Source organism: Echiichthys vipera (genome assembly GCF_963691815.1).
Source record: "Echiichthys vipera genome assembly, chromosome: 9".
NCBI classification, from domain to species: Eukaryota; Metazoa; Chordata; class Actinopteri; order Perciformes; family Trachinidae; genus Echiichthys; species Echiichthys vipera.
In genome coordinates this window covers 9,002,265-9,020,516 of record NC_139834.1, presented here as the reverse complement: position 1 = coordinate 9,020,516, position 18,252 = coordinate 9,002,265, and the positions used below count along the sequence as shown (strand labels likewise).

The 18,252-nt window shown below is 40.7% G+C and overlaps 1 protein-coding gene across 1 annotated transcript; it reads left to right on the top strand.

Moving 5' to 3' along the window:
• Positions 1-73: 73 nt before the first annotated feature.
• Positions 74-14,907, top strand: uckl1a (uridine-cytidine kinase 1-like 1a; the record flags this gene model as incomplete). Its single annotated transcript, XM_083919765.1, has 15 exons — positions 74-162; positions 4,832-5,019; positions 5,243-5,349; positions 7,387-7,557; positions 8,247-8,318; positions 8,479-8,668; positions 8,751-8,812; positions 9,718-9,734; positions 9,938-10,036; positions 10,128-10,221; positions 11,400-11,462; positions 11,563-11,685; positions 11,903-12,010; positions 13,590-13,746; positions 14,676-14,907. The coding sequence occupies 15 exons, from the start codon at positions 74-76 to the stop codon at positions 14,753-14,755; spliced, it is 1,620 nt and encodes a 539-aa protein (XP_083775891.1). The 3' UTR covers positions 14,756-14,907.
• Positions 14,908-18,252: the final 3,345 nt, after the last annotated feature.

Here is an 18,252-nt window from a genome sequence, read left to right as displayed (position 1 = left end):
CAGCTTTGAGGAAGCAGGTGATGATGAACTACATTACCCACAATCCCACAGCACGGTTCAGAAGGACTCATCCATGGCTGTAACCAGCCGGTGCCGGCTACGAGGACGCGAGATCCCCATGGAAACGGAGTGTGGGAGAATAATGTCGTCCCGCTCGGACAGGTACAGGAGGCTATCCGTGTTTTCTACCCGTGTTTGAATTCTCTGCTCAAATGGTTCATGTGATGTTTGTGTCTTTGTTCTGTGTGCAGCGTCCTGATCCGGTAAATAACGCTAACCACACACACTCCCCCTCTCTTCCGCCTCCAAACAGCATCACAAATGGCGTTTTTCGACTCTAACCTTAATACAATCACACTAAAACACCTCTCTGTTCATATATTGTAATGATTGTACACCATGGTGTCAGGTTGGGAGCTGTAGTGCAGCAAAGGCGTTTGAAACATGAAGCTCTTCAGAAGTAGGTGAGCTGCATGTTGCATGACATCAGAGGTGCGTCACAGGCTCATTAATAAGAAAATACTAGAATATCTAATAATATACTTTAAATAAATAGTCCCTAGATAGGAGATTTTTGACACCTGTCTGCTAGGTATGTTGCTGACTTTTCTGTTTAAAATAATGCAAAAAATTAAACTTGAATAATTATTATTAATCTTCTGTTAAAAAAGATATAACATATACTGTATATAATAAAAAAATATACATATAATATATATATTACAATATATATAAATAGCAATTTTAAGCAATGTATAATAATTTCTTCTTTTAAACAATGTATAATACTTTTGACATTCTGTTAAACAATATATAACATATACTGTATATAATACAATATATATATAATAACATATATATTCATAAATATAATACAATATATATAAATAGCAATTTTAACCTACTTTTGAACAATGTATCATACTATATAATACTTTTGACATTCTGTTAAACAATATTTCCCACTCTGTATGTGGTGGAAGAAATATTCATACAATTTACTTAAGTAAGAGTATTAAAATATTACAACATCAAACTTTATTAATAGTACAATTATAGTAATAAGTCCTAACTCTACATTTTACTTGTTAAAGTGCTAAAGTATATTAGTATATGAGTATTAAAGTATATTAGTAATAGCAACAGGAATAATCAAAAGTGGAAACTCTCCATGAAAATGAGCAGGATTGAAATGGAATTAAAGAGGTTATTTGTTCAGGCTGTACTTTGTCATATGCAGATAGAAACAACGGCTTTATCATATCAAGCAGATATAATCCATTAATTTGTCAAATATATACAGTGAAATGTGCCACCCCTGAGTTATCTAACCTATCTAACGGGGAGAGCTACTTTGAATTCAATGAATTCATTACATTAAACTTATTTGTTTTATTTTGAAGTAGAAGAAGATGAATTAAAACTCCTCAATCATGCCCTACCCCACAAGATATCAGCTAGCTAACAAAAAGTAGCAGAAGGAGATAAAATAAGTTATAAACTGTGTACTTTCCTTACTATCTGCTGCTTAACTGGAATTTTATGTGCATTTTCCAAATAAGTTCACTTTTAAAAATGTACCAGAAATATTCACACCCTATGCAACCCGTCAGCAACAAAGTGTGCATTAGATATAAAAAGTAAAAGTACTCATTTCCCACGGAGTCAATGTCATTATTGTATTATTGGATCATTATTATTGATGCATTAGCACATATGCGGCACTTAAATGTTGTATTTGTTCATGCGCTAATGTTGGATGGTTAAATGTGTTTATATATGTGTTTTATACTGATCCTATGATTTGTACGTGGTAAAAAATTGCAAAGTTATCAGTGTATATAGTTATCAGATAAATGAGGTGAAATAGTATAGAAAAAGTATAATAGTTTACTCTTAAATTGTGGTGGAGTAGAAGTATAATGTGGCTTAAAATGGAAATACTCAAGTACAGTACAAGTACCTCAAAATGGGATTTTAGTACTTGAGTAAATGTACTAAATAACATCCCACCGCTGCTCAAACAGGACTTTTCATACAGTTTCGAGGCTCTTTACCAAACAGTTTGCAGCAGCATATCCTCTCATTTGGAAAAAATAATTTGTAACAAATGTGCCATATTTAAAGAAAACCCCTCCAGGCGTTCCTGAAATATCTCGTTGACAAGAAAGAGGCGAAGAACCTGAAAACACACAATGCCTCTGGTCACAACTGTCGGTGGCGAGGAGGCGAGAGAATGTCTCTAATAGCGCCTCTAAGACCAGGAAAAGACAAAAGCTTACTGGGTTGAAAGGATTAGTTGATTAATTGATTGCACAAAAAAACAATCATCTATTGTAGTAATCAACCAACGTTGTTTTTTGCTGAGATTCTTGCTGCTTTTCTCTGTTTTATATCTTTGTAAGCTGAGTTTTGGACTGTTGGTCAGACAAAACCAGACGTCTAAAGACTTCATCTTGAAATCTGTGACATGTTTTACTGTTTTCTCAGATTCGTCTTTTGTCTGTTGACCTTGAGTCTGTCTCTATCTGCGTGATAAAGTGCGGTTGATTCTCATGTTTTGATGAGTTAACTGAAGGGAAGGATCAGTAGAAGTTGTCCGTCCCTTCCTGCTTTTGCTTAGTTACCTATTAATACCAGCCAAGCAGCTCTTTGCTGCGTGTTACAGTGATCCTCTTAGTGTCCGACACACACACACACACACACACACACACACACACACACACACACACACACACACACATCCACACACACACACACACACACACACATACACACACACACACACACAGATTGAAAGGAGGACACATGGGCAGCAGCACTGAGATATCTTTCAGATGATCGTTTATCCTCCACAGATACAGATGTGTGAATGAACGAAACAAACCTGTAATTTACACACGACTTTCAGTCAGTGTTAACTCTCAGACGAGCTGGAGGGTAAAAGGGTGTCTTGTGAAGCCGATATGACTCTGCTGGACTGTGCAGGAGCCAGAATCTCTGGCTGTTGGTCCCTGAGGTCTGACCGCAGGTAAGAACTGACTGTTTGTGTTGTTGTTTTCCCTCAGCACAGGCGAGATGCTAGTTTTCCTGCTCACAAAGCTCTCAAACACACTGGATGTGTGCGAGTGTGAGCTATAAATATAATCTCTAAAAAGGGGTTGTTGAGAGGTCGGAGGAGGTGCACAATGCAAGTTAGTTTGCAGGGATGTTTGATTTGTGCTCAGTCACAGAGGGTTGCCTGTTGTGTCCCTTCAGTTTGTGTGCATGCATGGTATGTAAATGTGCAAACACGGGCTTCTCATTACTGCCTGTGGGAACGAGGAGTCTCTAATGTGGCATCAGATTGTGACGCAACATCTTGGCTGACTTCTATTTGTTCCATAATTAACAGTTGAGTGAGAGCCTAATCTTAACAACAGTGATTTAAGCTGTCATTTGTCGGTTAAAGTAGCAAACGGTGGCGTTAACACAATCCAGGCAGTGGTGGAGGACGTATTCAGACCCTTTACTAAAGTAAAAGTACCAGTACCCCACTGTAGTCAAGTCAACGTAGGCCTAATGCATGAAAATGTTAAAAGTATTACCGTAAAGTAAATGTTCTTACAGTATCAAACGTTCTCAGTGCAGAGAAATATATCCTATAATGTGTATCATGTCATTATTACTCATGCTGATTGAGCTAATTTTGAATTATTTCATATCAGCCTGCATTATTGATTATTTTATCATGGTTTCATCTGCTCTGTTTTGTAAAATGCAAGAAAACTGATCAATCACAATGACCCAGAGCTCAAATCTTCACGTCAGCCTCAGTTGATAAAAACGTTGGCATTTTGTATTAAAAATGACTTGAATGAAAGAAGTGCAGTAAGAAGAACAACGTTTCCCTCTGAAATGTAGCAGAGTGGAAGTATAAAATGTCAAGTACCTCCAGTTTTCACTCAAGTATGCAGCAGCTGGACAGCAGCCAAGCGCTCAAAGGGAAAACTCATAAACAGTCTGACACAACATACAACAATGTGTTTAATGTGTAACTGCAACAAGATGTTTTCTTCTTGCACAGCAGGTTTTGGCATATTTGAGTCGTTCACTGCAGTTCTGTTTGCAGACATCTGCTTTAATTTGTTGTACTTTAGCACAACTGTATACTTGAAGCAGGAGAAGAACTATTTATTTGCCACGAGTAAGATCGTTAATGTGATATTCAACAACATTATCACATATTTTCCACATATCAAGCTGCCCTAATACATTTATTTTCTTATGTACTCTATACACACACATATATATATATACATATATATATTTATATATATATATATATATATATATATATATATATATATGTATATATAAGTTTCCGATTTTTTTTTTCTGCCGTTTGACTAATCGATTTAAATCGATTTTGTATTTATTTGTTTTGTTAATATCTATTTAAAATCAGACTCGAAGTCCTTCATATCCTACTTGCAATTTAAGTAAAGTGTGGAGAGCAAAATATCATCAAATCAAGGTACTTCATAGCTTTTTTCTGGAGCTTTTATCCGCGTCTCATGGCCTTCATCGGTGGATGGCATTTGCTCATGTGGTTCAAAGCTTGTTAGAGGACCTTGAGTGAAGGTCAACATACGAAATGTAAAAAAATATCAAGTTTGTTATCAAACTGTTATCAAAGATAATATAAAAGAAATCAAGCAGCATACAAAATGTACGTTTGAGTACATTATATTTTATAATCACGGTGTGTTAAAGTAGAGCAGCCCTGCAGTCATACGTGCGTGTGTCTGTGTTCAGGCTTTAACCTGCCCTGATGTTTTCTGTTTTGCAGTGGGAGCGGGGAGGACTCGTTAGACCGGCTCCTCCCCCCCGCCGGGCCCCCTCGCAGGAAGAGCACTACCTCACTGAGTACAACTGAGCCTCCTCTGCTCCGCACAGGCACGCGCACCGTCTACACCGCCGGCCGACCTCCCTGGTATGACGAGCATGGGGCGCAGTCAAAAGAAGCCTTTGTCATCGGTATGACACTCGCTAATGATGTTCTCACTCCTGACTGCTCTATTCTTTCACCACCTTCCTGCAAAAAAATGTGGCTTTGAGCTGCAGAACCTGTCCTTTTCTGTCTTCTCATACCCATAAACACTTAACTGCTATCATCACACATGCGTTACTGCCAGACAACATTAGACACACTCTGAAAACCACACATAATGGGCCATTGAAATGCTGTGTGGATCTGCAGGGTTGTGTGGGGGCAGTGCCTCAGGGAAGACCACCGTGGCCAATAAGATCATCGAGGCTCTGGATGTGCCGTGGGTTGTGCTGTTGTCTATGGACTCTTTCTACAAGGTGAGAGACTCATGCATTTTACTCTTTTGTCTTATTTTATATGCCAATTATCTGTGGGTTCATTGTAGGAAGAAATGAAAGGTTTTGTTATTTTACATGATTTGAAATTCACATTCAGTCAGAACACCTTGAAGGGGACTTAATAACCTGCTGTGGTAACAAGATTACAGATATTTATACAGCTCAATATAACAAATTTGCCTCAGGGGGTTTTAGTCTGTATACAACATCCTCTGTCCCTTTTTTGACCTTCGCTTCGAATAAAAACTCCCAGAACAAACACCTTTTAATGGGGAAAAATGTAGAAACCTCAAGAAGGACAACAGAGGATGGATCCTTCTCCCACAATGGACAGAAGTGCAATAGGCCGATGCACAATGTGTGCAGAGTAGACCGACATAATAAACCTACACTACTGACATATGGAAAAGATGGATCGAGGACTTGTCAAACAGCTGATGCCTCCTCTCCACCATGTAACAGATCAGATCAGAATCAGAAATACTTTAATACTTATTATTAAATTATTTCAACCTCTAAAGAGGACAGACGCACAAGAGGAAAAACTGATTACTCACACAGATAAGAGAGTGAAACAGAGAGAGACACGAGCAGAGGTTGAATCTCCTTCAGGACGGAGATCCAACTTGTGGATTGAGGCACCAAGGGCCAGAGAGAAAGAGAGGGCGGTCCCAGGACGGCTGATGGTCCGGCACATAGAAGCAGGGTTAAAAGAGAGAGAGGACAAGGCGCAGCAGTGCTTTTGGGACAAAAACACCAAAGTGTTACTGAGAAGCTGTGACTTTCAATTGTTAATGTAATGCCGATGAGAATATTACTGCGATAATGAAAAAAGGAGCAATCGATTGAAAGTTTAGACAAAAATATGAGCGCTAAATGATCAACAAAGGCCAACTAAAGGCCTCAACAGAAACAGAATCTGGGTCTGAAGTCCCTAGAAGATTATTCAAGAGGAAAAGCTCCATGCAGACTTCTTTTCAACTTTAAACAGGAGCCCTGTATTCTCAGATTGGAGAGTCCTGACTGGGGGATAAAGTTTCAGACAGGAAGGAAGGGAGCGGAGGTCACCTGAAACACCTTAAAGTCAATGAAGGGAAGCAAAAACTGGTGTAATATTGTCAAGTTTTCTATTTTCAGATAAAGCATAATTCTGGCACAAAATCATCCCATCACACATCAAATAAGCCAAGACAGTTTTTTTCGTGGAACAACTATTAACGGAGAAATCTAGGAGAGTCGCTAACAGACGAAGGAAGGCATTAAAGCGGCTTTTTTAACCACTAATACTGCTCAAAATAACAGCAAACCTCTGCAGTAGCATGAGAAGAGTCCCTACACAGAAAACAAAGCACCAATGACTCCTTCCTTTTGGATTGACTTTGGTAATCCACTTAAATGGACTTTACTATGGAGGAGCTGGTACTGAGGCCAGTTGGTAAGTCCGGGTTTGCTAACTACGTTGTTGGTGCTTCGTTTTATGTGAGGTTTGGTGTTATTTTGAACAGTATTAGTGGTTAAAGAGCTGTTTTAATGCCTTCACTGTACTGCCCCGAGCTAATCAGGGTTAGCCACGTCCGGCTGTTAGCGACTCTCCAAGATTTCTCCGTTAATAGTTCATACATGAAAAAAAAGTGTCTCGTTGGCTTATTTGATGCAGTGCCAAAAAAGACCATGGGCTGATTTTGCGCTGAAATTACCCTTTAAGAGTCTTGCTGCAGTGTTTGAAGTCTGTTTTAAGACTCAGTTTTAGTATGCAGCGCTGCAGACCTAATAATAATAATCCTGTCCGGATGATACCAATTTGCTGATCTAAAGCAAGGGTTGACTCAAAAGTAAAACCAAGATTCTTAACTTTCCAACTTCGGGATGTTTTCTACCTTTGAACTGAGCCAGGCCAGCTGTCCCCCCCTGTTTCCAGTCTTCATGCTCAGCTAAAGTAAACTTGCGTCAATATTAGCGAACAGACAGGAGGATGGCATGGATGATGTGTTGACTTAAATCTGCTGTGTTTTACAGGTTTTGTCCTCAGAGGAGCAGACTTTGGCGGCAAGTAACGACTACAACTTTGATCATCCGGGGGCGTTTGACTTTGAGCTGCTGGTCGCCACCCTGCGGAAGCTGAAGCAGGGCAAAAGTGTAAAGATCCCGGTGTATGATTTCACCACACACGGAAGACAGAAAGACTGGGTGAGTTGTGTTTTTTTATTAATTTCTTTATTTTTTGGCAGTTTTTCAAGCCTTTTATTATATAGGACAGATATGAAATGGGGTGAGAGAGAGGGGGAGACATGCAGCGAAGGGCTGCAGGTCGCAGTCGAACCGCTGCCTCGAGGACCTTCAGCCTCTTTACATGGGGTGTCCCCATTTTTGTTTTTTATTTAACCTTTATTTTAACCAGTCCTGGCCAAGAGAGGCGGCAAAAAAAAGACCGGACAAAGACCACACACTGCATCACAAATCCACTACTCACACTTGAATGCAAGACATTACACTTAATATGACAAATAACAAGCTAATACAAATACACAGGGCATCAAGTTAAAAGCAGATACACTGTTCAGCCAAAGTGTTTTCAAAAGTATTGAAAGGTGGGAGTGATTTTAGATTCAGATCTTGGAGTTCATTCCAGACATTTGTATCGAGTTTCTATGGAAAACAAATCTCCTCAGTGATGTTTTTCCTGTAGGGTTTTTAAAGATGAAACATGAATCCTGTGATTTTAGAAAGAAGAGTGTTTCTGTGAATTGATTTTACAGAGGTGGAAATAGACTATAGACTTAAATCAAATATTATTTAAAAGCCTCTTTAATCGTACAAGAGGAAAGCTGAATTGAAGCAGCCTTGAAGCCTGTTGGTTTTCTCTCCTCTTTGTGCAGAAAAATGTGTACGGTGCCAGCGTAATCATATTTGAAGGAATTATGTCTTTTGCGGACAAAGAGCTTCTTCAGGTGAGGCAGTATGTTTTCTTTTCCTTTCTTTTTGAAGAGTTATTGAGTGAAGTAAAGCAATCACCACTAGGTATTTTTTTTTTTGTTTGAGCAGCTGCTTTTGCTGAAGTGAATATAATGGAACCGTTTTCAAAAGGGTGTTTGCTCGTCCCACCTGCAGCTCCTGGATATGAAAATCTTTGTGGACACAGACTCCGACATTCGGCTGGTCCGACGGCTGCGCAGGGACATCACAGAGCGCGGACGGGACATTGAAGGCGTCATTAAGCAATACAACAAGTTTGTGAAGCCGGCCTTCGAGCAGTACATTGAGCCAACCATGAGGCTGGCTGATATTGTAGTGCCGAGAGGTGAGACTTCCTTACTGCCACAGACGACTTAAACAGGTGCAACTACAGAAAAAAGAAACCAACAGCCTCCTCTTGTTTTTAGGTGGTGGGAACATGGTGGCCATTGATCTGATTGTCCAGCATGTTCACAGCCAGCTGGAGGAGGTGAGCAACCAAAACACTGACTGTACATAAGAGGGTGGCGCCACCGTGTGTCCAAAGGCTGTAACATGCAGACAGAAAGAGAAGGGCTGGGAATTGATTAGATTTTATTCATACCACTGCTGGTGTCGATTCTGCTCAATTTCTTATGCGTAAAAAATAGAATTGCACAGTTTTTCAGCATCAGTGCAAATGTTTAATTATATCTGAGTCAGAACACAGCGTAGAGGAAATGAGAGAGTATCTTTAAATCTTTCTTTTTATTTAGATTTTCAGGTTTTTCAAGAAAAAATCTGCTAAGCCTGCTTGCATGATGTTGATGCTAGGCCACACCTTGGATTGTTTCTTCCTCTCTACTTTGACTCCTTTTTGTTACAAATCTCCAGCAACGTAGATGTGTGAGTTTGACGGCCCAACTGTCGGGAAAACATGTCTGCATAAAATATAAAAAAAATATAAAAGCAATTGATAAAAGCAATTGATAAAAGCGTACGATTCCTCTCACTTTGGGAAACATAGTTAAAGGAAAAGTAATTCTGCATTCTTCTTATTGTCAACAGATCCCACAGAAAGATCACAAGCAGCAGTGAATTGATCCTAGTATTGTCATTGGCTGTGTAGTCAAAGCTTGTTTCTGTGAACCGTAGATCTCGATTACATCATAGACACACAGGTGTTTTTTTCAGGGGGGTTGGAGCCATCTGTTGGCTTCACTTATCTAAACCACAGATATTCTGCTGTGTTGTCCTGCTGCTGTAAATATAACATAACAAAAGTCCCAAACCAACAAACTGTTTACTCTTGTTTGCAAAAAGTAAAGTTACGAAAAAGAGACTGCAGCGCTCCTCTCCCTGCCTTCATTCTTTAACCTCATCTGATTGTCTTTGTCTGACCCTCTCTTTATGCAGCGTGAGCTCAGTGTCAGGTATGCTGATTCATACTATGACTTTACCTTCTCTGGCTGTTTTGTTACTGAAGATGTTTTATGTCCAGACTGAACCTTCACCCCATCTCTGTCCCTCTGCGTTTACTGGCTTGGTCTTAATGTTAACTCTCTTCCGTCTTGAATGTAGCAGAATAACACTGTAAAAAACCTTTTTGCTCTGAACAACCTGTCTTCGGTCTCAGGGCGCTCCTGGCCTCTGCTCAGCAGAATCAGCCGCTGCCCCAGACGCTCAGCGTGTTGGAGAGTACGCCGCAGGTCAAAGGCCTGCACACCATCATCAGGTAAAGGACCTGTGCTCACTGAACACGACTTTGAGTCTTTTAACAGTGCATACTATGAGTTTTTAAAAAATATATTTTTTCTGTAATGCAGGAATAAAGAAACCAGTCGAGATGAGTTTATCTTCTACTCAAAGAGATTAATGCGGCTCCTCATAGAACATGCACTAACGTTTCTGCCGTCTCAGGTGGGTGAATAAAGCCTTTTTCGATTAAGACATTTGGGATATGCTTTTATTATTTGTGTATAAGCATTCTTTGGACATGTATACGGTGCATTCGGAATAAGCTTTTCAGCTGGAGTTTTGACAGCAGTTTGCTACAGTTTACGGCCTCTTGCCTGTTTACAGTCAGCTGCGCATGTTGCTATGGTTGTTGGTCCCAAACCAAATAGCCAACACTTTGCCAGGCTGGGGTAGAGATGCATGCCCAAAAGAAAAGCCCACATTTCTGGTCGCAAGGAGAAATAAAACCTACTTTTAAACATTAGATGAGACTTGGTTATCAATGCACCCCTTTTCAAGAAGATGACTGACAGCTCACTAGGAATATTGTGTTTTTCGGAAAAAGGGAAATTACTGGAGTATTTTGTACAATAAACGTACTCACAGGACTACTAATATGTGAAAGTGGTTCGCCTGTAGTGATGAACTCAGAGGATTATCACCCGACTCTGCGGTTCGCTTCAGTTTTGCATCTTTTTCGTCAGTGTTTTGGTTTTACAGCTCACTGCATTTACCGCTTTGATTCACTCTCACCACTCTAATCACTGTCGTTTTACAAACTACCTTCCAGGCAGCCTTCAAATTTAGATTCTGCAAATATAGTTCAAAAGTCAACTTGCAAAAACATGAAACTTTCTTGAGATCATTATAATAATGACACCCTGGCTGTTATTATAATTATGTCAAGAATGCTGAAAAAGTTCAGTGTTTCTAAAAACAAGGCTTTTTAAGCAGCCAACTATCACATCACTTTTGAATGTGTTTTCAAAACAAAACTGAGCACTGTGATGTGGTGTCTCCAGCAAAATTCAAGTCCCTACAAGTTGATTTTATGACCATTCTGACATCAACCAAAACCACAAGGTATCACATAAAAATGTCTTGGGAAAATTGTTGGTATTAAAGCTAAGTGTTTGCCATTTGTGGTGAATGTCCTAAAGCAAACAAACTGCCTTGTGTTGAGCCAGTTATACAGCACTGACACCACACAAATGCCTCACACGTTCACGAGACAAAATTCCATATATAAATACCAAAACATGCACAGATCCATCGATATGTTGACTCTCCCCTTGTATCTGTGCCCGTGGGAGCTGTGTGTCTGTGTAGTAAAATGATATTTCTTCTATATCTTCTAACAGCCGTGTGAGGTTCAGACTCCACAGGGCCAAGAGTACAAGGGCCGCAGTTACAACGGGAAAGGGGTGAGTGATGCTCTTGTTTTACAACGTCTTGTTAACTTCAAGTCGAGTGCATCCACCGGATTTCTGTCATCACGATTGCTCCACTGCCTCATCTCCACAGATCACCGGTGTGTCAGTCCTGCGGGCGGGAGAGACTATGGAGCCTGCCCTGAGGGCTGTGTGCAAGGACGTCCGCATCGGCAAGATCCTCATCCAGACCAACCTGGACTCAGGCGAACCAGAGGTTGGTAAAATCCCCTTCATGTAAACATCTTTGAGACGTGCTACATTTTTTACTTTACACCATAAGATAACAAAACTCGCATCAAACAAAAGATACAAATGTTCTGATTGTTTTTTTTTCTCTCTCTCTTCCACATGATGTGTGTCTCCGTGGTAACTACCCTTCCTGCTTTTGCAACCATGGTAACCCGTCTCCTCCTCCTCTCTGGCCCCGCCAGCTGCATTACCTGCGTCTGCCCAAAGACATCAGCGAAGATCATGTCATCCTAATGGACAGCACAGTCTCCACCGGAGCCGCTGCCATGATGGCAGTACGAGTGCTATTGGTGGGTGGATATTAACATCATCATTCTCCAGTTAGGCAAGAACAGGACCGCCTCTCCCTGCGCTCAGTCACATGTGCTTTATCACTCATCTGTGGAGTTATAAATGGAAATTTATCTTTTTCCCACTGAGATTAAGTTAGCATTATTACTGCAAAGAGAAATGCAAAAGTAGAGTGAGGGGTTTCTGGAACAACTTCACCTACTACCAGGTGTGTGGAGAAGGAAAAGAAAGTCCAGAATCACCTGTAATATAAAATAATAACTTTATTGTAAGGCGTCAGTTGTTGTATTATACCAAAAATGTTGCTGGAATTTTGACCTCTGCGAAGACAAATATTTACTTCCCTTTTCACTTCCTTTTCTACTAATTATCCCTCCGACAGGGCTGCCAACTTTTCTATTTAGTTTGGAGTGAGGTTCGGTACCTGTGAAGTCTTTGATGAGTACTAACGTTTGGCCTTCTGTGACATTATCACCGCAGGTCCTTGTCATCACTCTTCCACCATCAGCAATGTTATTGACAAAGTTCAGCAGCCAAATTAAGCATTTATTACAGATGAAAAAGCGTTGTCCATCATCATGGTCAGTGATGAATAAGTCCAGAAGTTATAGCCTTATTTATCCTGAAACCTCCAACTCACTGAATTCTGTTTTGCGGTTTATGATGCTTTTCGATCATTTCTGTTCAGTAACGTGTTTAATTCAGTTCAATGTGGTGACAGCACCATGTGATTTTGTGGCGTTGATGTCAGCTCTGCAGAACCGGGCCAGTTGGTAATTCTGCACTGAAGGCCTTTCCTTTTACGCCGGTAACTCTCTTTACAGCCGTCTGAAGGCACTGGAGTGAGGATGTCACTGTCGAGCCATTAACGTAACATTTTGTGCAGTCAGCATGAGAACTTCTGTAAGATAACCTCAGAACCCCTCTGTGCTTTTGTGCACATCAGACGTGCTGTTTTGATTAATTATTCTGCGTAGCTTCTGCACATCAGCAGGTGTGTTGGACACATTAAAAACAGTTCACACAGCTCCTTGAAAATTGTGCATCTCTTAAAACTTCTTGCTCCCTGCATGACTTCCTTTAGGACCGTTCTCTCTGATCCCATCCCGTGTACAAGTGCGCCAAAAGAGCCTTGCCACTAAATCACCAAAAGTGAATTTGGCACACGGTCGATTCACTTAGGGCGCACGTAAACCCAGCAGTGCGGTTTATGAAAATAGAGCCTGCGGTGTCATCTTGTCTTGCCCTCTGATGATGACGACGATGATGATGATGAGGCAGGTACTGAGTGTGTGTGTGTGTGTGTGTGTGTGTGTGTGTGTGTGTGTGTGTGTGTGTGTGTGTGTGTGTGTGTGTGTGTGTGTGTGTGTGTGTGTGTGTGTGTGTGTGTGTGTGTGTGTGTGTGTGTGTGTGTGTGTGTGTGTGTGTGTGTGTGTGTGTGTGTGTGTGTGTGTGTGTGTGTGTGTGTGTGTGTGTGTGTGTGTGTGTTTGTGTGTGTGTTTGTGTGTGTTTGTGTGTGTGTGTGTGTGTGTGTGTGTGTGTGTGTGTGTGCGCGCACGTGCGTGCATGGTTGAACAGGATCACGAGGTGCAGGAAGAAAAGATCGCTTTGGTGTCACTGTTGATGGCAGAGTTGGGTGTGCACTCTGTGGCCTACGCCTTCCCGAAGGTCAAAATCATCACCACCGCCGTGGACAAGAGTCTGGACGATTTGTTACATGTAATTCCTGGTATCGGTAAGCCATTACATGCACACACATTCTTAACGCTTTCTGTAGATGTGCTGTTAGCATTTTATGGGACTCATTTTTCTTGATCTCTGAATAACTTTAATTTGAATGAGAAATGAAAGAACCAGAGCAAAGAATTCAAAAAAAGGTTTGTAGCTTTAATGTGCATATTTGTCCGAAGAGATTGTAGACTAAAGTTTGCATGAATTTAATCCTTGTGTGGACGTGTAGTTGGATTCTGTATAGTTTATAGACAACGTTAGCACACTTGCTCGCTTGATAAAGTTACCCAAAGGTCCCAAAGGCACCCTGTGTTACCTTACAATCAATATATAGTAAGTATGAGTCAAAGTCTGTCGCCTATGTAACCGGTTAGAACTTGAAGTGTTGATGAGGTCTTAAAATGTCTTTAATTTCACCTCAGGATCCCTGCATGAACCCTGCAGAACAGCTATAACTTCTGTTACAAAAGATATCATAACACACGACCCCGTCCTCGCTTTGCGTGGTTTGATTGTTACACAGGAAAATAAAAATATCCACGGTCTTTGCGGGAGATAACAGATAATGCGTTTGTGTTTCAAGTTGACAGATTTCATTTCATGTCCCAGCAGATTCTAATTTTATGCTTGTGTCACTTCAGATTTGAAGCGAGCTTTGCTCTCGAGCAGCACTGTAACTAAACTACAAAGCAAGCATATCAGATGGACCGGTCTGCAAACATACACGATTATAGAATTAAACATTGTTTGCAAACGTTAAGATGAATAGTCACTGTATTATAATTGGTTAAAAGAAGAGCTCTTATTTCCACATCTTCCAGCCGTTGCAGCCATTTAGTTTTTCCGTGTATTCATGCTGTTTAGTGATTATTTTCTTCAGCCTCTTACCCGCTGACACACAGCAGCTCTGAGTCCACTGTGGTGTGTTTTCAGGGGACTTTGGGGACCGGTACTTTGGGACGGACGGGACCGACAGCTGCAGTGACGAGGACCAGGAGCAGCCGTCGTATTGACACACACATCTGTGAGCCACTGTGAAAGAAAATACGAAACACTACTTGAAAACTCCCGTTACTGTGCATCCTCCGCTTTAGGCATAGACAGGCAAACAAAAACAAACTGTCGTATTTGCTCTGTGTGTACATGAACTTTTTGTACCCTTACACAACAGATGAGTTGTGTCTCAGTCAAGTTGTATGCAGGAGGGATATGTTGGTCTATTTACAACTGAGTGTACAACATTTTCATACAGAAGGTCACAGATATGAAACAGTGCCAAGACCTTTGAGGTACAATAATGCAAAAATAATGTTATTGCATCACTAAATGATCTTATTCAGGGTTGCACCAGCTGTTCTTGGTAAGTACTAAACTGGGTTTCTACTAGAACATGTTTACATGCTTTAATGTTCTGTCTGAATACTTGAATACAGTAAATACTTTTACAAGGCACTGTAAACTAATGTAACTCATAACATTTTATTTTGTTCATGTTGTACAAATTGCACATGTAATTTCCGGGCATCATCATCTGTTTTTGGATCAGTTGAAAGCGAAACGGTTAAAATGTTTTTTTTTATTGTGCAACAAAAACATTTCTTTCCATTTCCATTCAAGTCTCTGGAAAAACCTTCAGAACATTGTTAAATCTGACCCCAGAACTCTGACTCTGAAAAACTGGGGCTATTTATAACTAAAGCTAAGACTGAATATATGAACAGCTGGTGCATCCGGCTCAACAATAAGCTCTGATATCAATTAATTCTTCTATTATGCTGCTCAAATAAAACACTTTTATATCCATTATGTGATAAACGCACATCTAGAGTAGAGTAGTTTCTTTTTATTAAACATGTACCACAAATCCCAACCTTGCAGGTTTTCACATACAGGTGTAAAAGATTATAATAAATCTGTCAGGGTGTAAAAAAAACATTTAATCCAGTTCTCAGTGCCTCTTTCTACTTCTGCTGGATATGTTTTTCGTTATGTGTCTGGACCGATGGAGCAGCTGTGGATCAGATCATCACAGCGAGGTTGTGGAGGGTCACACGCTCACTCCTGAATATTTTCCACGGCCCTCTGACTCTCAGGGTTCAGATACAGGCCGCACTGTTCCCCCCTCCTGTGATGCACTTTAACACCTGAGGGGGTCAGCAGAGCTCACATTTAGCTCCTCTCAGTCTGATTTATAGTGAGTCCCCTTTGAGAGATCACTGTGTCTTTACAGTACGGGAGAATCAATACACACTCACCTGAATCTCTTTATTTATACAAGTTAAAATCCGTTGATATTTGGTGTCACGAAGGACAGTTTTGCAGTCATGGAAACATCCTTTTTGTCCATGATTTGAATGATTGAACCGGTGCAGACTAATGTGTAAAAGCTCAGTTCCGAACATGTGAGATAATGATATTAATGTGATTTCAGGGTTGCAAAACAGAAATAAAAAACCTTGAGCCTCCTCCCTCCCTCCCTTCCTCCCTCACTCTATCCCGTTGTGTTCACGCATTTAACTCCAAACACACCCCGTGATCTGTTTGGTAATAATAGTAATGATTCCCCAGCCGGTTTTGTGACCTTATGCTCAGTATTCTCTCTGTGATCCTGGCGTCTTTCTCTTTCACTCCTCGTCATGCACCTTCAATGAATCTGCCGTGTCTCATTCATGCATTTATTCAGTCATTCATGCTCCTCACAGCGAGATTAACACATCACATAAGCTGTGAGCGTTGTATCATCTTCACACCTACAGCCCCCCCACCCCCAGCTCCGCTCCTGCACGCTTGCTTTTTGGGAGGCTGCTCCTCGCCAAGCAGGATGACACTGTGATCACGGATGTCATACGATGCACGCTGTATTCTCCAAGACAGCAGAAGACTCGCTCGCCCATGTGACTACTGCCTCAAGGTTAACCTGTTACCATGGAGACAAGCCCGCCAATGAAAATTCAGCAGACGGTTGCGATGTTGACTGCAAGCTTTTTGTTTTAAGGGGTGACCTATTTTTTTTTTCCTTCCCCCCTCACCCCCAAACCCATCCCACCACCACAGCTACTCAGACCCCGCCACTCCGGCACACGTGCACGTGCACACACACATTCTCACAGATGAGAGAAAAACACACACTCTCTGTAGACAGGAGGTTTCAAAGGTTGTACAGAAAAGAAGAAAGGGACAAAAGAAACAAGAAGCCTTATACATAATATGATATAAACTATAAAACGTGTTTTTAAATCATTTTTTTAGTTCAACCCTAAGATTATAAGTGCATTGTTTAAGATCTTTGATAGAGCTGAAGATGTGAATCTACAGGCAGCTTTTGAGATCAGGAGAAAAGATATAAATAAATAAAAAAAGAGTCTTTGTTGCTTCTGTCGTGGACGGCAAAGTGAACTCTGGTCTTTTAGAGAAGGTCGTCGTCAGCGTCACGCAGCAATATCTGCTCTTTCGAATTTTTAATAACTGACACTATGAGATAAAACATCTTTTTTTTAAAGTGCCACTTTATTACAAAAGTATAAACTTGACTGACATTTCATGAATAGTAATCTTGATATAAAACATTACAATCTTTTGCACTTTAGCACTTAATTACACGCTTTTTGAGTACAAGACCCTGTAGTCTGAATAGCAAACACACAACATTAGCTGCCACATTTAACTTTTAGCTGGGCTTTTTCCAGGAACACACCGTAGCTTCATGGCTTCAAAAACAACAAACAGAATACACTGAGAAAAATGTACATTTGCAGCTGTTTTTTCGCAGTTTCGTGTCACAAGATAAGTCATTCCAAAACACAATTAAACATAATAGAAAAGGATAGATTTCTTGACACTGATGATATATTTATTATTTTTACTCTTTTGTAATGTACATACACGTTGCATCAACATACAGTATAATCACATTGTTTGCTGAGGGGATATTTGGTCAAATGAAGTAATTATTGTCCAATTTTTGTCATCCTCGTGGGTGATGCTCTGCTGCTTATAGCGAAAACCATTTCTGCTTCACATTTTTGTCATTTCTGCAATATTTTTAACACTGATAACAGAGAGAGGGAGGGAGCGTTCATCGATGGAGGAGTGACGATGGAGGATGTGACATTTTGTTAATACACATCAGTTCTACGGTAGCTTTCCAAGCCGCACTATGGTGAAACCCAAGCAGATTCATACGACCACAAGGCAGGGACTATGTAGATGAACGGTCCACTCTGTGTGTGTGTGTGTGTGTGTGTGTGTGTGTGTGTGTGTGTGTGTGTGTGTGTGTGTGTGTGTGTGTGTGTGTGTGTGTGTGTGTGTGTGTGTGTGTGTGTGTGTGTGTGTGTGTGTGTGTGTGTGTGTGTGTGTGTGTGTGTGTGTGTGTGTGTGTGTGTGTGTGTGTGTGTGTGTGTGTGTGTGTGTGTGTGTGTGTGTGTGCCTGTCTCCACCTTTAGGACTCGAGCAGTTCTCTTTAGTCTTGTTTCATCTGTGCCGAGTGTGTGGAGAGAGAAAATGAACTCTC